General features: G+C 36.9%; 1 protein-coding gene across 5 annotated transcripts in view; it reads left to right on the top strand.

The window, feature by feature from the left end:
- The first annotated feature begins 2,050 nt into the window (after positions 1–2,050).
- The window catches only part of LOC141543004 (intraflagellar transport protein 56-like), a 49,490-nt gene continuing 25,111 nt past the window's right edge, over positions 2,051–26,429 (top strand). Inside the window, exons 1-8 of one of the 5 annotated variants that reach the window (XM_074267789.1) lie at positions 2,051–2,235; positions 3,561–3,698; positions 9,732–9,824; positions 12,498–12,612; positions 15,565–15,614; positions 18,766–18,911; positions 19,533–19,704; positions 25,650–25,788. In XM_074267789.1, coding sequence (XP_074123890.1) covers positions 2,233–2,235; positions 3,561–3,698; positions 9,732–9,824; positions 12,498–12,612; positions 15,565–15,614; positions 18,766–18,911; positions 19,533–19,704; positions 25,650–25,760 — 828 coding nt within the window. In that variant the 5' untranslated portion in view covers positions 2,051–2,232 and the 3' untranslated portion in view covers positions 25,761–25,788. Of the gene's footprint in view, positions 2,236–2,512; positions 3,241–3,560; positions 3,699–9,731; positions 9,825–12,497; positions 12,613–15,564; positions 15,615–18,765; positions 18,912–19,532; positions 19,705–25,649; positions 25,789–26,429 lie in introns of those variants that run through there. The other 4 variants (XM_074267788.1, XM_074267787.1, XM_074267784.1 and 1 more) reach the window with 4 other exon arrangements.

The raw sequence follows: 26,429 nt of genomic DNA, 5'->3' as shown, positions 1-26,429 counted from the left end.
TCTGCTCATTTCACTCAGCATCAGTTGATGTAAGTCTCTCCAATCCTCTCTGTATTCCTCCTGCTGGTCATTTCTTACAGAACAATAATATTCCATAACCTTCATATACCACAATTTACCCAACCATTCTCCAATTGATGGACATCCATTCATCTTCCAGCTTCTAGCCACTGTGAAAAGAGTCCTTATCTACTTCTGCAATGACAGTAACAAAGTTACAAAACAATGCAGAGAATCACCATCAAAACCAACAACTTTTGTACAAGGTCTAGTTTCATTGTTGATGTTGGAAATATGAGTTGTCCAAAAACCAACAGGTTGATACACTGTTGATTATAAGGAGATAAAATTATATTGATATGAAATTACAGATCATTGATTTGCTAATGATTTGTACATTTGGCAGATATGACAGGAAAAGAAAATGAGTCGAACATGTAGCCAAAACAAAGACTAACATAGGGGCAACCCCTCATCCTCCACACGATGTGAAAGATCACAGAAGAAGGTGTTCAATTCTTTGAGCAAAAATTCTCTATGGAGGATTTACAAAACGCCGTGGAGAACTCACACAGGGCAAGCGTTCGCAAGAGGGTCAGAAAAAGTGATGCAAGGACAATGTCAAGGTCTCTCGTAAGAACTTTAGAATCTATTGTATGACATGGAAGCATCTAGTATGGTGCGCTCTCAGAGGTGCTCAGAATTGGATTAGCTCAGAAAAAACACTATAACTCCGAAGTGAGAGAATCCACCTCAAATGTTCATAGAGACTATGTCTACCCAACCTAAGGCAGAGCATTCCGAGCTCTCCTCAGCTACAGTCAGACACACTAGTTCAAACATAGTAATGTCATTTTGGTCCTCTTTGAGAATGAAGGACAACAACAATAGCTCTGTTAACAAAGTGTCCGCGACTTCTCTGGACACTTCTATAGGTATCCAGCCCTTGGTCTAAAGTGGCCAACTATCTCCTTGGAGCGGAGTTCCGCGGTTTATTTCATTTTGCCCGGCAAGAGATCACGTGTCAACGCCTGCCACGTTACTATGGAAACTAAAGAAATGCTATCCACAGGAAGTGGTGCCCTGAAAATTACAATCCTCCTAAGGAAGGTTATAGAGAACTAGAGTTCAAAGAAACCTCCGTCATTCTCTAGTTAGGACCTCTCGTTTTTCAGGCGAAGAAATTGAGGCTCAGAGAGGGAGACATCATTTTGTCCAACATCATACGCGTCTAGGCAACAGCCTCCTTCCTGAAGTAACAGAGAGCTGGGATTGAAGTCGCCTCCGTAATACGGAGGTCAGGTCCTCCCTGAGATGCTGGCACTGGGGACGGTGGACTCCCGAAGGTTAAACCGGCTGACGTGGAGTTCGGGAACTTGGGCGGTCGAAGATTCTCAGTTTAAATCCTGCGTCAGACGTTTGCTAGCGGCGTGACCCCGGGTGCCGTCCCCTAGCCTCTCTCAGCCTCAGTTTCCTCATTCTGTAAATAGCGCTTTTCTGTCTCAGCCTCCTAGTTTGTAAAATGGAAATGGCAGTAAGAGCGCAAGCAGCAGCCGGACCCGGCCTTGTCCAGGACGGTCCATCTCGGCTCGGCGGGGTTTCCCCACGGCTGGCGCCCCACACGCTCTGCCTCCCTCGCCTCCCCGGCTTTCTAAAGCTTCATCAGACGGAGAACAAGGATTGTAGTTTGAACTTTGTGTTCTCCGAGCTTGGCCCGGTGCAGATGCTAGCTGACCGACTACCTGACAGGGTTGTTGTAAAGCTAAATAAGAATGACTCCTTAAAGCGCTCTGCAAATGCTGGCTGTTTCCAGCCAGGAAGCCCGCAGTGGGGCCGGCCCTGAGGCTGGGCCCTGTCTGCTTTCTAGCCGGGCCAGGGAGTGTGGAGAGGCGCCCTTCTGCGAAGATGGCCTGTAGGGGGTGAATTCTCTCCTCAGGACAACCTAGGATGCAAAGGAAAAAAATAAAAAGAAGCAAAAAGCCAACGGGCCGCCTCAGGGGGCACACTCTCCTGTAGGACTGCCACGAGCAGCATGGAACCAAGAGCCCGGCGGACCGAGTTCTCGGGAGGGCGCTTCTGCCCGGCGCAACGTTCGCTTTCCCTCGCGCCCTCTTCCCTCTCCCCCTCCCGCGGCGTTGCCGTGGAAACGGAGGTGGGAGCTCGGATGCAGCGAGTGACCGGAGCCGGGCCTTTGCTTCTTCTCCACAGAGTGGGCTCGATTCAGCCGCCAAGATGGTGAGTGTCCCCCCAAAAAGCTCTGCTGCCTGCTGGTCGCTGGAGCGGTGCCGGGACTTGGGGTGGGCTAGGAGGACGTGACCCGCTCCGGGACTCTGGCTTCTGGCGGAGCCAGCGGCCACAGCGGTAGGGAAGGCAGTGTCGGAGCCCCCAGCCCCACACATGGACTCTGACTCCTTTCTGTGTTCTTCCAGCTCCCCTCCCTCCTTTCCTCCCTCTCCTCCTCTTCCTTCTTTTCCCCCTCTCTTTCCCCTGAATCTCCTCCTCCTTCTCTCCTCCCTCTTTTCCTCTCTCCCCTTTCCTTCCCCCTTTACCTCTTCTCATCTTTCCTCCTTCCTCCTTCTCTCCCCTCCTTTTCTCTTTATCTCCTCCTTCTCCCTCTCCTTTCTGTCATCTCTGTCTGCTTCTTCTCTTCCCGTTCCGCCCTGCTTTGCTCTCCTTCTCTCTCCCTCTTCTTCCTCCTCTTTCCCCCATTTTATTTTCCCCTTCTTTGTTCGTCTCCCCTCTTCTTTTCCATCTTTTCCTCCTCCCTCCTTTATCTCCTCCTCCTTTCCCTGATCTCCTCCTTCTTCCCCTCCTCTTCTTCTTCTCTCCTTCCTCTCCCTCTCTTCTTCCTCCTCCTTTTCTCTCCTCTTCCTTCCTCTCCTGATCTTTTCTTCCTCCTCCTCCTCCTCCTCCTCCTCCTTTTCCATCACCACGGATACTACCTGCCCTGTAATCACCTCTGCTCGTAGCCAGATTATTAGCCAGGGAGCTCAGAGACTTGTGATGAGGAGCCTAGAAGGAGGAGGGTGAGGGAAGCAGGGCTGGAGCAGCTGATCCCCTTCTCGGAGAGGAAATTGAGAGCGTGGGAAGAGACAGCTGAGAAGCCGCTGGATTCGCGTGGACCAGCAGAAAGGAACAAAAAGACAGAGCTTCTGTGTCCGCTCCCTTTTCTAGCATTACACGGGGTTTTGCTCCCTCACTGGTGCATTGGAAAGAATGCAGGATTTGGAATTGGAGGAAGTGGGTTTGACTCCAAGCTGATTCTTATTACCTGTGTGGTCTTGGGCAAATAAATTAATACTTCTCAGTTTTCTCCACTGTAAAATGAAGGGGTTGGACTAAGGGTCTTCTAAATCTCATCCTTTGATCCTTTACATAAATATTTCCAAGTCTGAGAAAATATTTCTCTACCTTAATTTTTTAATATTTGTCTTGAGCCCAAGGAAGGAATTTCAGCTTGCAGTTCTTTTGTAATAGGCTCTGTTGGTGCTAGAATTGTTTGCTTCTGTTTTGTTAAAGCCCAGTTTAGACCACAGCACTATTTTCCTCGCCCTTTTCAGATGCTTTCAAGAGCAAAGCCTGCTGTAGGTGGAGACCTACAGCAAATTGACAAGCGGAAGAAGAAAGGGAGAAAGATTCCAAAACTAGAAGAGCTGCTATCACAAAGAGATTTCACTGGAGCTATTACCCTCCTGGAGGTAACCTCTAATCTTTTAACTTCTTTGGGGGACCCTCAGTTTCTCAGATGTAAAATTAGGGAGTTAAACTATATGATGTCTGAGGTCTCTTCTAGCCCCAGCTTTCTGATTCCAGTCCTAGCAGATGAATGTCCTTTCCCCCCATGACTCTAAAACCCACTTGATTCTGTAAATAACTGTCAGTTAATAAGCATTTATTAAGCTCCTACTATGTGACTCTAGGCAGTATATACCATTTGAAGAGTGAAAACCTTTTTATATCTAGATTCTGTCTGATTTACTATGACAGAGACCTAACTGGTCTCTGTGCTGTGGTAAAAACAAAACAAAACATTTATTATAATAATTATTCACAAATTAACTGTCTTGTTCAACTCAAACCTTGGCCACTTAATAATTCTTGGAGTAGTTGTTGCAGCATTTTGTGTAAGTTCAAAGAATCCTAGGTTTTGATACATTTATTGTAATAAAAAATAACTGTCTTTTAGAAATGTTTCTGAGTAATCAAAAGGGGGCTCATATGAGTTAAAGCAGCACAGACAGAGGAAGGGACACTAAAATTAAAGAAAAAAAGTCTAATCAAGATTTTCTTGTGGCATGATGCCAAAATCGTTTCTAAAGCACCATTTCAGAATCAATCAACCACGTGAATTATAAGTATAGCTAAGTGTATTGTGCCATCCTTCTAGTTGTTATTATGTATTTCTTTTTTCAGCTTTTGTCTCTTTAAGAACATTGATTTTGGTTTATCCTTCCTTTATAATGAAACACCTGACATGCCTAGTCATCCCCTTGTGATGATAATGATAATGTGGAGTGTATTTGATACTTGTATAGGTTTTTATCTAAGTCAAGAACATGATTCTAATTCGGTCAGTAATAATGATTAATATTTATTTGTATGATTCTTTCCTGTTGTGGTAAATATCTCAGTTCCTCCAAAGCAATAAGGTATTTTTACTCCCAAAGTCCTGTAACCTGTGGGAGGTTGGGGCAGGACCCAGAGCTGCTTAAAGATGTCTCTTTCCCCCTAAGGCAATTGGGGTCATTACCCAATCCAGACATGCTTTTTCCTTCCTTCATTTACTATGAAACATAGTAAATGCTTAATAAATTTGCTTGTTTGCTGACTAGGTTATCTATCAAGAGTCAGAGTTTACCATACAGAAAAAAAGAATTTTTTAGAAAATAAAAAAGGGAAGGAAAAAAGAAGCAGATGAAGTGAAAACTGGAATTTCAATACCATGTCAATATGAGTACTCCCTTATATGGGAGAGTCAAAAAACCTATTTGAAGAGGAACTTACAAGGAATTACAAAAATTATTTTAAAATTTCTAATAATAAATCCTTACTTGAAGAATAGTTTATTGTGAGTTAGTGTACTGTTTCTACTTCTAGGACAATTTAATTTAGTTCGTGAACAAGAGGAACTACATTTTCAATTAAAGTGATGTATATTACAAAGAAATTAATAAGATTCAAAAGGGACTTAACAGCTAGAAAAGAAGGAAAATAGATTGATATCAATGCCTTCTGCTAAAGTCATTACAACCATTCACTTAAAGTGGCTACACATCAGATATCACTTTTCATTTCTGTCTTAAATAATCTATTGTAGAAATTCATATAAGCAATAAAAACAACACAATTGGATTTTAAATATATTTTCTATTTTCTTTTCATATCATTAGGGGATTTCAAAATGCTAGAGAAATATTAAGAAATGAAACTGTATTTCATATCAAAAAAGTGAAAGAGGAAAAAAGAGGAAAAGATGGAAATAATGGCACAAAAAAATGTACAAATGAGAAGAGAAGGAAGTTCAGAAAGAGACATAGTCAAATGGGCAACTTTGAAGCTATGTTGGATAAGCATATTTTTAAATTTTTTTTTTTTTTGGTGAGGAAATTAGGGCTTAGTGACTTGCCTAGGGTTCACACAGCTAGTAAAATTTGTGTCTGAGGCCATATTTGAACTCAGTTCTTCCTGATTTCAAGGCCAGTACTCTATCCATTGTGTCATCTAGTTGTCCTGGATTAATTGGGTATTTAAAACTACCGTGTTGGGTGTAATAGATTTATGCACATGTTTATGTTTATATTAGTGTTTATCAAGCTAAAAATAATAAAAAATTATTTTTAAAAAAATGAAAAAAAACAGAAGGCCTTCACTGATAATTGTAATTGAAATGAAAAATTAGCTATTTAGGAATTAGATTTGTACCACTCAAAAAAACAGAACTAGATGCAAGATAAGTGCCTCTCATGTTTTGTCTCCAATTCAATTGTAAATATTCTCACTTTTTTTTGGTTATGATATAAATAGTACTTTGGTAACTAGATGGCTGAATGGTTATACTGATAATATACACCATCTAACGAATGATACAGATTGAAACCCCTTCCAATATGTTCTCATCCTTTGTGTCTCTTGTCCATGTCCTTATATAAATTGTTTATTCTCCATCCATTAAGCTGGGGACTTTCCTGAAGAATTATAAACAGATCTTAAACTTTAGTCTGTACAGTGAGTAGAATGTTACCCTCTGAAATCAAGAAATCTGGATTTGATAACTATACCCAGAGAAGGAACACTGGGAAGCGAATGTAAATTGTTAGCACTACTGTCTATCTACCCAGGTTACTTATATCTTCGGAAGCTAATAATTAATGTGCAACAAGAAAATGGTATTTACACACATATATTGTATCTAGGTTATATTGTAACACATGTAAAATGTATGGGATTACCTGCCATCGGGGGGAGGGAGTGGAGGGAGGGAGGGGATAATTTGGAAAAATGAATAAAAATAAAAAAAAGAAAATTAATAAAAATTAGTAATCATTTAATTACTCAAGTTCATAAACAAACAAACAAAAAAAAATCTGGATTTGAATCCTTCCTTAGGCAATATGCTGGCTGAATGACCTTGCTTATATCACCCTCTTCTTGAGCTTCAGGTTTCATCAGTAAAGGGAAATAAAAATAACCCCTACCTCACAAATGAGATAATGCATTTAAAGTTCTTTGCAAACTTTAAACCACCCTAAAAATGTAAGGTACTAATTCTGAGAGAAAGAAGGACTTAAGTGATTTGGCCAGTGCCACAGAGTAAAGGAAAATAAAAACAGAAAATCAAAGTAAAACAGCTGTAATGAAAAATTAAGAAAGACATAGACTGAATACATTCTTTATTTTCTGTCAACCTTATTTTTATTAAGGAAAATAAAAGAGGAAATTTTATCCCCAAAATATTTCTAAAACAGACAGATTGGACACTTTATTAAGTGTCAACGCGTGAGAAATTTTAGACATCATCAACAATCCTAATATAGCTAAATCACAACAGTCTCAAAGTAGTTGGATGATATTCAGAACAGTTGACCTAAAGATTATTAGAAATGATCATTGATCCAAGACTATTTCAAAAGATTTTATGATGGAAAATGCTATCTACAACTGGAGAAAGCTATGGAGTCTGAATGAAAATAGAAGTATACTATTTTTTTTTTATTAAAGCTTTTTATTTTTAAAACATATGCATGGACAATTCTTCAGCATTAACGCTTGCAAAACCTTGTGTTCCAATTTTTCCCCCTTTCTCCACTCCCTCTCCTAGATGGCAAGTAATCCAATATATGTATATATATTTATACGATTATCTTGCTGCACAAGAAAAATCAAAGCAAAAAGGAAAGTAAATGAGTAAGAAAAAATGCAAGTGAATAACAAAAAGAATGAAAATACTATGTTGTGATGCACATTTAGTTCCCACAGTCTTCTCTCTGAGTGTAGATGGCTCTCTTCATCACAAGATCGTTGGGAAGGGTCTGAATCACCTCATTGTGGAAAAGAGCCACTTCCATCAGAACTGATCATTACATTATCTTGTGTACAATGATCTGGTTCTGCTCATTTCACTTAGCATCAGTTCACGTAAGTCTCTCCAGGCCTCTCTGAAATCACCCTGCTGATCGTTTCTTATTAAAAAAAAAAAAAAAAAAAAAAGTATTCAGTAAGATTCATATACCATAAAGAAGTATATTATTTTAGTATTTTTTCTTTCTTAAGCTTTTTTTTTCAATTCTTCTTTAACAACAAGACTAATGTGGAAATATATTTAATATGATTGTATATGTATAATCTATATCAGATTGCTTGTCATTTTGGGGAGGAGGGAGGAAAGAAGAGGAAGGAGTCCTCTTAAAAAGTTTTCAACATTCATTTTTATAACAATCTTTACATATAATAGGAAAAAAATAAAATACTGTTAAAAAGGAAAAAAGGAAATGATTATTGAGCTGGAGGATTTTGGATTATTACTGAAATTTCTATCTAGATGAAGAGTTTTATAGATGAACTCTTTGATCACTATATGCCTACTCTGTAATAGATGCTCAGTAAATGCTTATTAAATTAAATTGGAATGAATTGAAGGAAGATTTGGTTTCTTGAACAAAAACTAGGTTAAATGCAGTGGACAGTGTTGGTAGCAGAAAAAAAAAGGCATGTATTGCCTTTATTTTTTGTTTTGGGGTAGGAAAGAACAGAGAATTTAAAGGGATAAAAATTTTAATACTTCTACTACTTCAGCTTTGAAGAAAGGTCAGGAAAGCAACATTTCTGATTCCTGTTTAGGTGGTAGAAGATCTGATTTAGATCCTATCAGCATCAGATTATATCCTGTAACATTCCTTTCTTGCTCAAGAATAAATCTCCCTTATCCTCCTCAGGGCTTTCCCTTCCCTCCTTCTTTTCCGAGAAGTTTATTCCTTTCTCCCCTCCCCAACCCATGAGAGGAAAAGAAATCCTCATAGTACTGCCTTCTCTTTAGGAAGCCTTTCTGAGGCCCTGAGGATTTAGGAAGAGCCTGGGACACCAGAGCATTGGTTTGTGTCCAGTGATCTCTAAGATCCCTTCCAACTTGGGCACCCCGAATCCCCTAAGCTCCTGCAGGAACTTTTCCTCTATTCCTTCTACTCTTAAGAATTGAACTTAATTACATGTATTATTTCTACATAATGGATTCCAAAAGGGATTTGCATGCTCACGTCATCTTCTTGGTCCCATTTGGTGGCTGCTTTGCCCTTGACTACAGTTGCTCTTGCTCTGAAATTTGCCTTTGGTAATTATATTTCTAAATTGTAGATTATAAAATCATATTCATTTTATCAGGGTAGCTTAACCGTTTTCAGAGAATGTTTTGTTGGAGGACTGTTGCTTGAATATTGTATGGTACCCTATTGTTGGAATAAAATATTAACAAAATAAGTTTTATAGAGAGAGATTGAGTAGAGATCAATGACTTCAAATGTGTGTAATCACCATTACTTAGTATCAAAACTAAGAAGAATAAGCTTGAAAATAGTAAACCTACCACAAATAAGATTTAAGTTATACTTTATGTGGCATGTAGTTAACTTATGGAAATACAAGATACAATCACTTTATCTCTAGCCTTTCTGAAAAATGAAGGAATAACCTAATGATTTCTGAAGTGTCTCCTTGTAGTTCTGTATTCTAACATCCTAAAATGAAATATGAATAAGCTTAAAGTTTTCATAATCCATGTGGGCTAAGATATATAGTGGATTCTTGATAGAAAATATAAGATTTAGAATATTTTTAAAACAATTTTCAATCAACCTTTCTGGGCAAAAAAACATTTCTTTGAGCTATTTAAAATTGATTATTGGACCAAAGGCTTAGTGGGGAAAAACCATGGGCCTACAGCCAGGAGAACTGGGTTTTAATCCCAATATTAAATCAACTATATAATCTAAGGCAAGTCATATGATTTCTCTATACCCTACTTTCTTCATATCACAGAATTGTAAGGATAGTAAATGCATTTTCTAAGTAAAAATCACTATGTAAATATATTAATAACTTTATCAGAATATAAATTTAACTAAAATCAGAAGTTTTACCTTCAGTGTCTATAATCCATTATCAAGTGCAAGTTTAACTTAATATTTTAAAAAGGGATTTAATTTTCAATGTTTATTTCACCATATCATTAAATCTTGAAGTTCAAACGGCACGTGGGAGAACAAGAAGAGGATGCTGATCTATGGATTGGATATTGTGCTTTTCATCTGGGTGACTACAAGAGAGCTTTAGAGGTTAGTAAACAATAATTAAGTTTCTTCTTAGAAATTTCTTCTTAGAAATTCTTTGGGGGAGAAGAATAGAACTTCTTTGAGAAAGTTTCATCTGAAGAAAAGCTTTTTTTTTTAATTTGCTTGATTATTTTCATGCCTGGATAAATCAGAATTTTAATACTTTATTCAAATTTTGTCATTTGAAACTTTATTCCTTGTGTCATCTTTACTTTTGAAGTGTGAATATCTTCTAAATGATTGATTATTTGATGGGTTCAATGTCTCCAATTTATAGGATTCTGGCTCTGAATATAAGCAGTAATGGTGGATGGGGCTTGGTAGCTACACATCACATATTTTTAAGTTAGTAAATAGAACCATTTGATCACCTGAGCATATATTCTCAGTCTTAAGATACAGCCTGGGAATATTTGAGAAGCCTAATAAGTGATGTAGAAGTTTTAAGGATTAAGTAGTGATTTAATTAGTGGAGACTGAGCTAAAGCACAAAAGGGACCAGGACAAGCAAGATGACTGTAGAAATCTGGAAAACACCTGTTGAATCGAATTGGCTGGAATAGGAATATTAGTTATTTGTGGAGGTTGGAGAAAAAAGGGGAAGAATGCGTAGAAACATTGGAAAGAAAACAAAAGGAGCATTGACATTGGGAAAGAGGTTTAAGAAATCAAAAGGTTAGCTGAATAATGGGCAACATGAATTTCAAAATGTGGCCTTGCTGGAAAATAAAATGCCTTTATGTAAATAAATAAAGCTAATAACTGATACAAAAACAAATGCGGCATAGCAGGTAGAGAGCCAACCAAAACCAGGACAATATGGGTTCAGATTTGGGCTTCTGCCACATGATGGCAGTGTGAGCCCAGGTAACTCACTTAATCTCTCAAATCTCCAGGCAGCTCACCAAGACTATAAATTACAGAGAAGGTACTAACCAGCCTTTGTAGGAACCTTCTCCAAACCAATAAAATCCATCACAGATCCAGGCCCTTTCCCTAACTTTGAGAACTTGTGCAAGCAGCATTATTTGTACTCTCTACCTCTGTCTCTGTCTCCCTCTGTCTCTCTCTTTTTCTCCCTCTGTCCATCCGTCCCTCTCTTCCTCTTCCTCCATCTGTCCATCCGTCCCTCTCTTCCTCTTCCTCCATCTGTCTGTTTGTCCCTCTCTTCCTCTTCCTCCCTGTCTGTCTCTCTCTCTCTTCCTTTCTCTCTCTTTCCCCCCTCCTCTCTCTCCCTTTATCTCTTTAAATAATAGCCTTTTACTTCCAAAATACATACAAAGACAGTATAACATCCATCCTTGAAAAATTTCTTGTTCCAAATTTTTCTCCCTCCCTTCCTCTACTCCTTTCCCTAGACAGCAAGTGATATGTTAAAAATGTACAATTCTTCTATACATATTTTCATATTTATGGTGCTGCACAAGAAAAATCAGATCAAAAAGAAAAAAAGAGGAAAAAAGCAAGCAAATAACAAAAAAGATGAAAAAAACTATGATCCACATTCAGGCCCCACAGTCCTCTCTGGATATAGCTGCCCTCTCCATCACAAATCTACTGGAAGTGGCTTGCCTTATTGTTGAAAAGAGTCATGTTCTGCAGCTGATCATCATATAATCTTGTTGTTGCCATGTACAATGATCTCCTGGTTCTGCTCATTTCACTCAGCATTAGTTCATGGCCTCTCTGAAATCAGCCTGCTGGTTGTTTCTTATAGAACCTATAACATATTCGGCCATTCTCCAACTGATGGGCATCCACTCACTTTCCAGTTTCTTGCCACTTCAAAAAGGGCTGCCACAAACATTTTTGCACATATGGGTCCTTTTCCCTTTTTTATGATTTTGATGATTTTTTGGAATACAAGCTCCATAGAGACACTGCTAGATCAAAGGAAATGACAAGTTGGTAACCCTTTGGGCATAGTTCCAAATTTCTCTCCAGAATGGTTGGATCAGTTCACAGTTCCACCAACGATGTATCAGTGTTCCAGTTTTCCCATATCCCCTCCAATGTTCGTCATTATCTTTTCCTGTCATCTTAGCCAATCTGAGAGGTGTGCAGTGATATTTGATCCAGTCTTAAAGGATCTGAACTGAGAATAGAGAGGAACTCCTTGTGTGCTAGAAGAGTACTTGATGAAGTTTAATTGTCACCAGGCTGATGGTTGGAATAAGGAAGACCTGCGTTCAAATCCTGCTTACATACTAGCTGGGTGATCATCTGCAAGTCTATCTATCTGAGCCTCAGTTTCCTTGCCTACAAAATGGGGATAATGAAGCAGGTAGCATCCACCTCATAGGGGTGTTATGAGACTCCAAGGTAACACTGTATGTGAAGTGATTTGCAAATTTTGAAGCATTATGAGAAGATTAGCCATCACTATTATGCCTACTTCTATAAAAGGAAAATATTTGGTAGCCTTCCATTTGTATAGCTTGCTAACCCAGACCAAAAATGTTAGCGACCTGACATATCTATAGTTTTTGACCCTAGATTACCTAGGTTAGAAGAGGAAAAAGACTAGGAGAAATGAGGCAACATTCCTCCTAGAATTATGTAGATTGTCCTCTGGCATACTGCTTAACCTTTCATGGAAAGAAAAACATAAGGGAATCCATGATTTGCAAGTTGTTTTCTTGCTTAATTACTTAAATATAACATCCTGTATTTCAGGAATACGAATCTGTGACAAAGGAAGAAGGTTGTAATCCTGAAGTTTGGGTGAACTTGGCCTGTACTTACTTCTTCCTTGGGATGTATAAACAAGCAGAAACAGCAGGATTTAAAGGTGAGATGATCCATTATATCACACTCTGCAGCAGCTATAGTTGTGTAGTTTTGAGATTTCAAAAACTTCTCAAAGCAGAAAATAATTTACCTAATAAATTAGTAAGATTGTGTATATTTTATATGATACTTAACAAGTATTTATGTTGCTTTACATTTAAGAAAGCTGATTTCCCCCCTACTTTTAAACATACTGCAGCTATTATTTATTTTCTTTTTTTTTTTAATAGCTTTTATTTATCAGATATTTGCATGGGTAATTTTACAACATTGACAATTGCCAAACCATTTGTTCCAATTTTTCCCTTCCTTCCCCCCTCCCCCAGATGGCAGGTTGGCCAATACATGTTAAATATGTTAGAGTATAAATTAAATACAATATATGTATACATGACCAAACAGTTGTTTTGCTGAACAAAAAGAATCGGACTTTGAAATAGTGTACATTTAGCCTGTGAAGGAAATCCAAAATGCAGGCAGACAAAATTAGAGGGATTGGGAATTCTATGTAGTGGTTCATAGTCATCTCCCAGAGTTTTTTCCCTGTGTGTAGCAGGTTCAGTTCATTACTGCTCTATTGGAACTGATTTGGTTCATCTCATTGTTGGAGTGGGCCACGTCCATCAGAATTGATCATCATACAGTATTGTTGTTGAAGTATATAATGATCTCCTGGTCCTGCTCATTTAACTCAGCATCAGTTCATGTAAGTCTCTCCAGGCCTTTCTGAAATCATCCTGTTGATCATTTCTTACAGAACAATAATATTCCATAATATTCATATACCACAATTCAGCCAATCTCCAATTGATGGACATCCACGTAGTTTCCAGTTTTGGGCCACCGCAAAGAGGGCTGCCACAAACATTCTTGCACATACAGCTTCCTTTCCCTTCTTTAAGATCTCTTTGGGATAAAACCTAGTAGCAACACTGCTGGATCAAAGGGTATGCACACTTTGATAACTTTTTGAGCATAATTCCAAATTGCTTTCCAGAATGGCTGGATATATTTGCAGTTCCACCAACAATGTATTAGTGTCCCTGTTTTTCCACATCCCCTCCAACATTTGCAGCTATTATTTCAAGTAGCTACCAGAATACCAGCTAACAAAACTTTTCCTATCTTAAAGAACTGTTAAAGAAAGCGAATTTAAGGAAAGAGGAATTAGATGCGTTAAAACAGAAAAGGGGGAAGGTTGACTATGGGGAACAAGAAAGGACAATGCTCTTCTATTCCCAAGCTTGATTTATATTATTGTTTATGCCTTTTATATGATTGCTTTATCCTTTTATAAAAGGCAAGGTCAGAACAAAAATTGAAAAAAAAAAAGTGACTTCTTTCCTCACCTTTCACTTCCCATCTTCATAGTCACAAGAGAAAAATTCTACTCACGACTGGTTAGGGGAGATATGGAATACATATTTAAGAATGGAAGAAGAGGGAAAGAGTAGGAAAAGAGGTTGTGGGAGGGTAGTTAGAGAAGAGCCAATATGCTTGGCATTAAGTATTTAACTTATGGAAGAATGTATTAAAGAATTGAGAGGATTTTTTAGAAATGGAGTTCAAGCTTTACTATAACAGTAATAATTCCAGGTTATGCTAACCTCGCTCTCTCATTTTTTCCATACCATATAATTTAGTATTTCTATATTTGCCTTATATTGTTCTCTAATTGTTTAATGTCAGTAAACATTAGCACTATATGTTTAGTACTCTGCTGAGTGCTGGAGATACAGAGAAAGGTAAAGACAGTCTCTGCCATCAAGGAGCTCCCATTCCATGGGAAGACAACTTATAAACAATTAATTTACAGTCAAACCACAGACAGGATAAATTGGAAATAACCAAGAGGCACTGGGGTTAAGGGACATGGGAAAAGCTTCCTGTAGAAGGTGGCATTTTAGTTGAACTTTAAGAATGTGAGGAAAATCAGGAGTCAGAGGTGAGGAGAGAGGGCATTCTAGGCATGGGTTCAGTCTTTAAAAATATCCAGAGATGGAACATCATGTTTGAAGAAACAGCAAGAAGGCCAATATCACAGGAGTAAAAAGTATATGGTGGGGTGTACACTGTAAGAAGACTGGAAAGGTAAGGGAGGCCAGGTTATGAAAAGTTTTAAAAACCAAATGGATTTTACTTGATACCAAAGGTAACAGGAAGACCTTCACTGTAAAATCATCATTTTGACAGTTCTGTGGAAGATGGATTGGAGACTTGTAGCAGGAAGGCAAACTAGGAGGCTATTACGATTAGTTTTTGCTTTCCAAGTAGATTGTGAGCTCCTTGAGAACAGGAATTCCATTTTATCTTTCTCTGATTTCCTTCCAGTGACTTAGAGACTCCCAGTAAATAATTGTTGGTTGATTTTCTTTGGTAGTTTGTCTTCAAGCATAAGAAACAGGTTTGCTCCACACAAAGATTGTGGGTCTCCATTGTATCCATCTAAGGAGACTGGGATATTGGAATGAATGATTAAGAGAAAAACATTAAATAATGGTGGGGTTATGTAAGATAAATAAATGAAGGTTAGAAAGGACTTCTTTTATGGGCTAGTGATGGAAAATTCACTGGCAAAGAAAAGGGAAAGTCAGAATACAAATGCATGTATTGAAGTGACTGTGGTTGGTTTGATATGGGCTGAACAGCACAAAGCAGTGTTGCTGCTTATTGTGCTGGACCTGGAGAGTTGTGCTTTGGGCCACAGCAGTGAAATCTGATTAAGTGAGGCTGAGTCCAAGGACTATCTTGTATTTGGTTCCCTCTGCTAATGCTACCATAATGACTGGGGGGCATGGATTAAAGCAGAAGATTTTTATTATTGCAGAGATTTTTGAAGTTCAGAGTTAAGAACTGAAGAAGTACAAACACAGGGATTTTTCTGTTCCATTGAAGGTATGAGTCTGTTATGGACCCCTCACTTCTCTAACAGCCAGCTTATATTTTCTTTCAGCTCCCAAAAGCCGACTCCAAAATCGTCTCCTCTTCCACTTGGCTCATAAGGTATTTTATGTCTGTTTACTTTGTGCACCTTGCTGTATTCTTACCTTTTCTCTTTTCTTTTTTCCTTCCATTATAAGCATTTATAGAAAGCCTGATAACGCTTAATAATGGAAGTTCTCACTGCTTTTTCAGAACAAGTGAATATGAACTATACAGGGCTATTTCTTCCATTGATTTCCTTATACTTTTAACATACTCATAAATGGTGGAATTTAATTTATTTGTGAAAGTAGTCATTAAGAAGATCAATATGAATCAGCTGTATTCTAAACTCCTATCACTTGGAAGCCATATAAAGAATACCAGCTCATTTTATAAAACTCTTATGATGATCATTTTGATTCCATTATTATGTAAGAACAATTTCAATTGTCCTTTTTTTCATTTTATGTTCTTTCTGACTACCAAAATTTAGACATGTGGTAACTAATCATCAGATCTCTTTTATAAGCTACAATTTGAAAAATGGTAGTTGGAATTTATCCACTTATCCCATTGAATTTATGCACTTATCCCATTAATAAATTCTTATTGATAAATGTTCAAATTTCACCTCTGAAACTTGCTGTTGATAATCAGTCAAAAAGCATATATTTTTAAATATATAGGAATGCCTTCTATGGACCAGGTATTGTGTTAGTGCTAGAGACATAAATAAAATATGTAACAATATTATCTTCAAGTACCTTAAGTTCTACTGAGGGAGGCAGCAGATGCATATATGAGTATATACAGAATAAGTAAAATGAAATAAAAGGTACAGAGGGAGAATCCTAACATTTGAAAAAAAGCCAGGAAAGGCTTTGTTTAGAAGATGGTGCTTAAGTTGTATCTTGAAAGAAATGAAGGATTCTCTGAAGGAGAGGAAAGGAGAAAGTGCATTCTAGGCACAACAGATGGCTTATGCAAAGAAAGGATGAGGAACAACTAGAAAGCCTACATAGCCCAGTTGTGGAAAGCAGGATGTTGAGCAGTGTAGGTAAGGCTAGCATTAGAGAGAGACTCCTCCAAGCTCGAGGAGTTCTTTTATTTGTAAGGATCCAGCTGAGTTTAGTGTAGGAGTGACATGGTCAGCAGTTTGGAGGATGGATTTGCATGAGGAAGAGATTGAGACAGGAATCCCAATTGGACCTCCTCCCAAATAGGAGAAAGGTAATGAACGTCTGAATTAGATTGTTTGCTCTCTGAGTAGAGAGAGGCTGTCGAGGAGAAATGTTGTGGAGGCAAGATTTGTCACTTTGAGGTTAAGAGTAAAAAGTTAAAGACAATACTGAGATTGTAAGTTGAAGAGAAAGGAAGAATAGGTATACTTTCAACAGAAAAAAATGAAAGTTTGCTTTGAATTGTCTCCTGGACATCCAGTTTGAGATGCTCAATAAGCAGTTCATAAAAGAGACTTTGTTGTGATATAGTGTATAAGGTGCTATATTCTTGGAAAATCTGGGTTCAAATCATACCTCAGATACTTAATAGTTATATAATCCTGAAAAAAATCCTTCTCTCTAAAATGAGGGATAAAACTGAAAGGCCTGAAAGATTCTTCCAAATCTGAACCCATGATTCTGTGGGACTAAAATTCAAGGCAAAGAAAGAAGCTAAATTTAAAGACAGGTGAGTTTTCTGAATAATCATGGGCAAGTCATTGGATCTCTCCTTATCTGTGAAAAAAAGCATTTAATAAAATGATGACCTTTGAGTTTCCTTTAAACTCTGAATATTATGAACTTTCATAAGAATACCACATCATCCCCATTGCCTCTCTGGCTTCAGCCTACCTTTTTAAGCTTGTACCTTATTCCCTTTTAACATACTGCCAAATTGGCCTCCTAGCAGTTCTCCAAATGAACTTGTTAAATCTACTGCCCCCATACTTTTTCTCACACTGTCCCTAATGGTTAGAAAACACTTCTCCCGTACCTCCACTTTTTGAAATACCTTGATTTCTTCATGAACCCGCTCATGAGTCACTTCCTAGCCTGCAGAAATCATCTCCTGATTCCCCTCATTGTTAGTGTCCCGTTCCTCCTCCTACTCAAAAAAAAAAAAAAATGTGCCTATATATATAGATACATATATATGTATATATGTAATATGCATACATAATGCAAGTGCATGTTTATGTGTGTATATATACTCACGTAGGTGTTTATGTGTATATAGACCTACTTACCTATCTGCTTGTGTGTATTATGGAGTAAATAGAATGGAAATTCCCTAGAACACAGCCTGTTTTCTCTTTCATTTTTATGTTTAGTATCTCCTACAGTACCTCCACCTGATAGATATTTAATAAATTTTTATTGGATAGTAAGTGATAGAGCAGGAGCTTCAACCTATAGTTTTTTAGCCAAGTCAACTCTTCTTTCATCTTTAAGAAACTTTCTCTTATTTGAGTCTTTCTAGTTCAGTGATTATTAACTCATGTATCACCTTCTCTTTTCTCTCTCAGTATAAAGTTCAAGTAAACTTCCTAACACATGTTTTATACTTAAAATATGAGGGGAAAAATGTTTTTTAATCTGTCAAGTGCCTTGGGCTGTAGAAAACATTTTCTGCTGTTTCTGTGTAAAAAACAAATCATTCTGTTGGCCAAGTAAAGCAGTAGGTTTACACAGGACACTGATTTAATCCTCGGGAAGCTTGAAGTTCTCTCTCACAAGCTTCAGGGAGAGGAGGAAGGAGAAGCTGAAGGGGAGAGAATCTGGAATTTTATTTAACAAAACAAACACAATAAGAAGTATGCCTTATTTTTACATTATGGCTAGTTACTTAAGAGAGACCTGTAGAGAGAATGTGAAAATGGAAACAAAGGGAACAAATGAAAAGTTAACAGAAAAAGAAGAATATAATGTTAGGGTAAGAATGGAAGGATTGATAAACATATTTTATTCTCATTTTATAGACTTATATTTGCAAAATTAATTCTCCAGAGGCTTTTCTTTTTTCTTTTTTTTTTCCCCTGAAAGGAAAGACAAAAAAGGGTAAGACAGAAAAAAATGAGAAAGGGAGAGGGAGATGGAAATAAAAATAGAAGGAGAATGAAAGGGAAAAGTAAAACTCTACCCACACAATAGTTAACTATAATTGATTTCTAATTTGGCATTGTTAACAGATGAATCTTACAAGTATCCTTTATCACATTGTATCTTAGTTCAATGATGAGAAGAAATTGATGAATTTTCACCAGAATCTTCAGGATATTACTGAAGATCAGCTCAGTTTGGCATCGATTCACTATATGCGTTCTCACTACCAAGAAGCTATTGATATCTACAAGCGAATTCTGCTGGATAACCGGTATGTGCCTTACCTTTTCATCTTGCTAATTTTGATAAAATACTATTTATAGACATAGTTTTGTTGAAGCCAAAGTGCCCCATGGATATGGTTTTCCCACCTTGTATGTCTGCCCAATTAGGTTTGTTTAGTTACTGCATGATTATCTTGATATGATAAAACTCTAGGTGTTAACTTTAGGTAGGTGTCATTTCTTGGCTTCTTAATAGTGAAATACAAATATATTACATTGTAAAAAACAATTCTTCATTACTCATTATGTTTCTTCCTCTTGTGAAAGATGCATAAAATGCCTTCTGAATGACAATTCACTGCAGTGACCCCTTTATGTTTTGTGGTCTGAATTTGTGATTTAATAATTATGTAGGATTCTCTGGTGTGGAGTTCAGAGCTATGTTTGAAATTTATAGAGTATAATTGCTTAGGGCACAACTAGCATTATGTTTCAGAGACAGCACTTAGACCCAAATTTTCCCGATTTGAAGGTCAGCTCTCTTTCTGCTCTACTCTGCTGCCTTGTATTTATTCCATCGGACCATAAAAATGATCCTGGTGCTCTAATTATATTTCTCTGTAGTAGTAGAATGTTTTATTCATGCTCTTACTTCTCTTATTTCTCAGGGAATACCTTGCTCTCAATGTGTATGTGGCTCTTTGTTACTATAAGTTGGATTATTATGATGTATCTCAAGAAGTGCTGGCTGTTTACCTTCAGCAAATTCCTGATAGCACCATTGCGCTCAACCTCAAGGCCTGTAACCATTTCCGTCTTTACAATGGCAAAGCAGCTGAGGTATTTTTGGAAATTTGCTTTAACTTCATTCTTATTGAAAATACTCTGCAAACATTTCCTAGTTGTTTAAGAACTGCTTTATAAAGGACATGTTAATATTTTTAAGTGACTTGTAATTTTGTCATTTTCACAGTTAATACTAAATGAAAATGTAATAATATTTCCGTGTGTCAAGAGTTCCTGAAGGGAATTTTCATTTATGTATTTTTATTTCATGGCTTAGCAGACTGTGGGTGGTTAAAGTGTATTTGGGTTGTTTTTTTTTTTTTTTTTCAGGACAATAATATATTGCATGTGTTTTCAGATTATGTTTAACAAACATTTATTAAGCACCTACTGTGCAAGGAATAGTGCTAGTTCTTGAGAATATAAAGATGAAAAAAAATCTACCCCTGAATGATTAGCAATAATAGCCATTCACATTTCATATCTTATTCTTCCCATTACATAAATGAGGAACCTGAGGTGCAGAGATGTTCAGTGACCTGCAAAGTCACACAAGCAGTAAGTCTTGAACCTGGGATTCAATCCTGGATCTCTCGAAGTGTTCCTTCCACTACACCATCTTGTACCAAAGATCCATCAAGATGAATCTAACATGCACATAAGTATGATACACTTTGGAGTAGGGAGGGGCAAAGCAGAGATTAAGACAAGATGTTTTCAAGAAATCTGAGGGATGAGAAAATACTTTTATTTGGGAGCATTAGAGGTTTCCTGGGAGAACTGAATCTTGAAAGAAAAAAGGACATTTCAAGAGGCTAAGATGAAGAGAATGGTATATCATAGACATGTGAAAGACCCTCTCTGAAGAGCAGTCAGTTCAGTTCAACAAGCATTTGTTCAGCAGCTTACTTTGTGCACAGCATGATATAAACACATTATGCAGAATGGCCTCTGGCTCCAAGGAGCTTATATTCCACTGGGATAGGAATTTGGGGTACTGTGTGCTAACGATTCTCAGAGTTGGAGAAGAACTGGGAACATAGAGGACAGTTTTACTAAGACTTGGAAGCAGAGAATGAATTGCATGATACAAAGTGAGATCAGGAAATAGTTTGTAGTCAGCTTAAGATACATTATATGTGGAGAGGACTGAGGCTGACAGCTAAATTTATATGTCTTTTTACTTGGGCCATGGAAGTCCATTCAACTCTTGCCAGCTTTGCATTACTGTAGTCTTCTTCCCTTTTCTTGGACTAGGTTATTGGCTTTTACCTTTTGGGGTCTGAAAAGTACAGACTGAGTAACTGCTTTGAGGGGATGGGGTAGAATGACCATCATATCTGGAGTCCAAGACACAAATCTGACCATTTATATGATTACTTGATTTATGGAAAAGCTAGGGATAATTAGGACAAGTAGAAGCATTAAGGAGTTCAGCCATCTTCTGGTTTTTTGTTTGTTTGTTTGTTTGTTTTTGTTTTTGTTTTTTCTAAGCTCCATTTAAGCCTTGTACACTCACATAGACCTAGAGAACACTCTACAGAAATAGATAAGCAGAGAAGTCATGGGGAGCTGCCAGAGTAGAAGTACAGTTGCCAGAAGATCTGGCAGACAGGTCGGGAAGTCAAAATGTTTTACCATGAAGATTGTTAGGACTAAAGCCATGAACCATTTAAAACTATTCCCCCTACCTTTTTCTCTTTTGTTGCCATAGTTTTATTGCCATCAACATGATGCATTTCTTATTGATTTGATATTGCTAGAGTTGAAAATTTCTGTTGAAAACCCTATATCACATCTTGCTGATCATATAATATAAGTGAATAGAGAAAAGAATGCAGAGTTTTAGGGATGTTTTCAATATGCTCAAATCTATCTAAACTTACAAGTTGGACATTCATAAGATTTCCTAAAGGGAAAATTGCACATTCTTTACATTTTGATAATTATTTTGCCACTATCAAATAAATTATTATCTAAAACTTTGTTTGCCAATTTCTTGTAATACAGTGTAGCAGGGATGGGGTTCTGTGGTGAACAGGTCTGTTTAGCTTTACCTGTCTCATTCCCTTTCCTTCTCCCTCCCCACTGATTCATTGCCCAGATTGGTATCCTGGCATAATAAGAGCCCCTTCTCTGCTATGGAAAGTGCTCTTAAAAGATCTGTAACTATTGCTCAACTTTTTATTTCAGAACCCCTAAAAGAGATTGTGTTCTGCCAATACACTACAGTGTTATAGTTGTATAACTATTATATAGTGTCTATTATATGCCAGGCATTGTGCTAAGTGTTTTACAATTTTTACCTCATTTGATCATAACAAAAACCCTAGGAGGTAGGTGCTATTATTATCCCCATTTTATAGGTGAGGAAGTTTAGGTAAACAGGTTAAGTGGCTTGTTCAGAGTCACATAGAAACATAGCTAGTAAAAGTGAAGTTGAGGGCAGCTAGGTGGCGCAGTGGATAGAGCACCAGTCCTGAATTCAGGAGGACCTGAGTTCAAATTTGGTCTCAGACACTTAACACCTCCTAGCTGTGTGACCCTGGGCAAGTCACTTAACCCCAGACTCAAAAAAAAAAAAAAAAAAAGTGAAGTTGGATTTGAACTCACTCCTGACTCTGGGCCCAAAACTCTATCTAGTGCCATCTAACTCCCTAAGAAAAAGATAAAGGAATACTAACTAGGGGTTCTGTACTGGAGAGAGGTTCATGGCCTTGGTCAGTCCTTATGATAAAACATTTTGACTTCCAGACCTGGTTTGCCAGTTCCGACAACTGTACTTCCACTCTGGCAGCTTCCCATGATTTCTCGAGTTCTCTGCTTATCTATTTCTGTAGAATCTTCTCTTAAGTCTATGTGAGTAACTGGTTTTTCATCCACTCTGACTCCTGCTTGGCTCTCAAACTGACCTCCTTGAGTGGTAGTAATCTCTATCAGCTCTCTCTTCAGGCTGAGCTACAATCTCAACTGCAATATTGTGGTGCTGTTTTAGAAAGATCTTTTACCTTAGTCCTAGCAGAAGCTCCTCCAGTCCAACTCTGTTGGGGATTTAGCTGTGGGACCTGACAGCTTGCAAGTAGGAAGTAGGAAAGCAGGTCATCCTTTAGGCTTTAGTGTCTCTTTATGACAACTCTTCCTGTTAAAGGGCTGGATCCCCATTGTAAGAGCATTTGTTCATCCTAATTTATGGTGATTATCCAGTATATTTCCCAAATCTGCATCTCTGTATGTCAGATGACAAGTCCACATAGCTCTGGGGTTCAGGGTTTATCCGTTAAAAAAACAATACAAAACACAATAAAACAAAACCCTCTTAGTTTTCCTAATGTTCTATGTAAATTAACAGAAAATATACAGAGAAAAATCTATGCCATGGGGGCAAATTCATGGTTTCTGCTAGTTGCTTGATAGTTTTTCTTGAATTTTCATATGCAAACAACTCTAGGTCTCACATTCTTTACCAGGTACAAGTGAACCAGACAAAGTTTTATAGGCTCTATAAGGTCCAAACTGATCCACTAGATTTTGAAAGGGTCTGCATCCTTTACAAGGGATAAATGCATTGTGAGTGTGAGGCCCCCTTAAAATAGTCAGATTTTTATTGTTTTCCCTTATGTGCTTCATCTTAGAGATGATATCATAGAGACAAAAGAATATCACCCTAGTGAGGCTGAGGGTGAAGAGTTTTAAGCAGTAAATGGTTTGTGAAATTGAAAGAGATCAGGATAGAAAAAAGGCCATTGGAGAGGGGAGCCAAGACACAGGCAGCAACCCAGCTGAATGCTATCAAACATTCCCCTCTAAAGAACTTTAAAAAAACTTTACATTAATAAATTTATCAAAATCAGATTTTATAGCTGTAAAGCCAAACCCCCCCCAAAAAAAACCAGTTAGTGAGAGACATTTTTTATCTAAGAGCACTTTATATTTTCCCAATTGTTTATATCTGACTTTATCTGTGTAGAAAGTATTTTGTAGTTTTGGAGCTGAAGTTTATTTAAAAAAAAAAAAAGGCAGAAATAGTGATCCTTACCTCAAATGAAACAAAAAAAAAATCTAATTAAAAGAAATAATCAGGGAAACTACATTTTGCTAAAAGGTACCATAGGTAATGGAGTAATACCAAAAATTTTTATTGCAAATTTCTCTGATAAAGGCCTCATTTCTCAAATATTCTAGGGACCTGAGTCAGTGAACTATTCCCCAAATGATAGTCAAAGGATTGCAGGCGGTTTTCAAAATAAGAAATAAAAGCTATTTATATTCATATGACTATATGCTCTTATGTGAACATATGAACAAATGCTCTTAAGTCATTATTGATTAGAGAAAGGCAAATTTAAACAACTCTGAAGTAATACCCCAAACCAATCAGAAATGACAAATGTTGGAAGGGACGAGGGAAAATAGGCATAGTAATAAACTATTGATGATTTGTGAAGTGGTTCAGCCATTCTAGAGAAACTATATCTAAGTATCTATAAAGCTGAGCATTCTTTACCTTTGACCAAGCAATACCACTACTAGAGGAGAAATCCATTAGTTTGGGAACAGCTAAACAAGTTGTGGCATATGATTGTGATGGAGTACTGTTGTGCTATTTAGAAATGATGATGGGGAAAGATCTATACAAACTGATGCAAAATAAAGTAAGCAGAACTAGAAGATCATCAGATACAGTAATAAGAATGTATTATGAAAGATTTGTCTATTCTGATCAGTAACAATGATCTTAAATCAATTTCAAATGACTCCTAATGAAAAAATGCTATCCACCTCCAGAGAAAGAACTGATAAATTCTTAGTGCAAACTGAAGTGTAATTTTCTTACTTTCTTTTGTGCAATATAGCTAATATGGAAATGTGTTTTATATGATTTCACATGTATAATTAATTAATATGATTTTGCTTGTTTTATTGGTGGGAGGGGAGGAGTCCTAAGGAGGGAATTTGGAACTCAAAATTTAGAAAGTAAAGAATGCTAAAGTTATTGAATAATATTTTAAATGATTAAATAGAAAACCTTCATAGGTGATTTTGTAAATTACTCTTATACAGCAGCCATTGGATTTTATGATTAGGAGTTTGTTGGTTGTTAACTTTAAGCAGTTTCAGTAGAGCTGTAGAGGGAAAAACCAGATCATAAAATTTTAGGGGATAAGTGATGAAGCACAAGGATAGATTACTCTTTCAAGAATTCAAGTGCAATGCTAAGTATTATTGATACACAGACAACAATAAAACTGAATCGAGAGAATGAAGATCAAGCTAGAAGCTAGTCTGGTAGACTGGAATCTCAGAATGGATGATATCAAGGTAATAGATGTAAAGGTTACAACTTCCTTGGTAAGAAGGAAGGATACTTCTCTCAAACAGGAGAGGGGAGAATGCTTGAATCAATAGAAATAATTGAGGTCTGCAGAGATAGTAGAAACATTGAAGAGAATTGGGGAACAGCATTATAGGAAATAGCTATATTTATTGGGTAAAACTAAGAAGGCAATGGATATTAGCAAGTATAACAGAATGGAAATTATTCTAGGCAAATTATTCTAGGAAACATTGTTGATATAGCTGATCATAGGGGTCTGGGTTGATTAGTGAGATCGGGAGAGAAGGAAATTGATGGTCAAAAGAATTATGAATAGTCGAAGAAATATTAGACATTTTGACTGCATTAATGTACAGGTCCAGGTTTGCAATTAAATTAAAAAGGAAGAATTATATCTAGTTCCAGTTCTGCCACTTACTAATCATATAACCTCAGTTTTCTTACCTATAAAATGAGGATATTAATACCCTACATCTCAAGGTTACTGTTTGTCTACACACAGATAAATGTGTATATACACACATATACTCACACACATAAATAAGATAATATGCATGAAAACACTTTGTAAAGCATTATGAGAATATAATAAGGGAGTGAGGAAATAAAGCAGTAGTTATACATTTTTATGATTTTCTTAATTATGTCTTTTTTAAAAATTTAGGCAGAACTCAAGAGCCTGATGGACAATGCCTTTTTTTTCCTCTGTTATGTGCCAAGCACAATGCTAAGTATTATTGATACACAGACAACAATAAAACAGCACTTCAAATGAAGGAGCTTATATTCTGTCGGGGAAGAGAGAGAGAGAGAACATATATATATATATATATATATATATATATATATATGTATATGTATATGTATATGTATATGTATGTATGTATATAGAATATACACTCATGTGTATACATACATGTATTTATACACACACATGTGCAGGAAATTTCATCAGCGAATAGCATTCTACTACACACCAAGAAACTAATAAATTTGCATTGAATGATTTGCTATGGGAAGGGGGAATATAAAAGAAATATTAATACATAGTTTACTTACCTTAAGAACCTTTTAGTCTTGTGGTGATTATGTGTACAGAAAATAATTAGAGAATTTAAAGAAGAGAATAGTAGCAGATGCTAATTATAAAGAGACTAATGTAGGTTGTAGTAATTAAAGAAGGCTTCATCATAGGAATAGAATTTGAAAAGTGGTTAAAATTTGGAGAGGAATAAAGATGCATTCCAAGAAAAGAAATGGCATAATCAGAGGGGCAGAAGAAAAGAGAATAGTAAGTATATTTGGTTTATATGTGGGAAATAAAATGAATAATAAATTGGGATCATATTATGGTATGTCTTTTTTAAACAACAAGCTAAGGGGTTTGCATCAATCCTATAGCAGAGGACCATTATAGATTCTTGAATAGGCAATGACATGAGGT

This window comes from Sminthopsis crassicaudata, chromosome 5 (genome assembly GCF_048593235.1).
Source record: "Sminthopsis crassicaudata isolate SCR6 chromosome 5, ASM4859323v1, whole genome shotgun sequence".
In the NCBI taxonomy this organism is placed as follows: domain Eukaryota; kingdom Metazoa; phylum Chordata; class Mammalia; order Dasyuromorphia; family Dasyuridae; genus Sminthopsis; species Sminthopsis crassicaudata.
The sequence above is the reverse complement of the archived record's forward strand: the minus strand, read 5'-3'. Positions and strand labels throughout refer to the sequence as shown.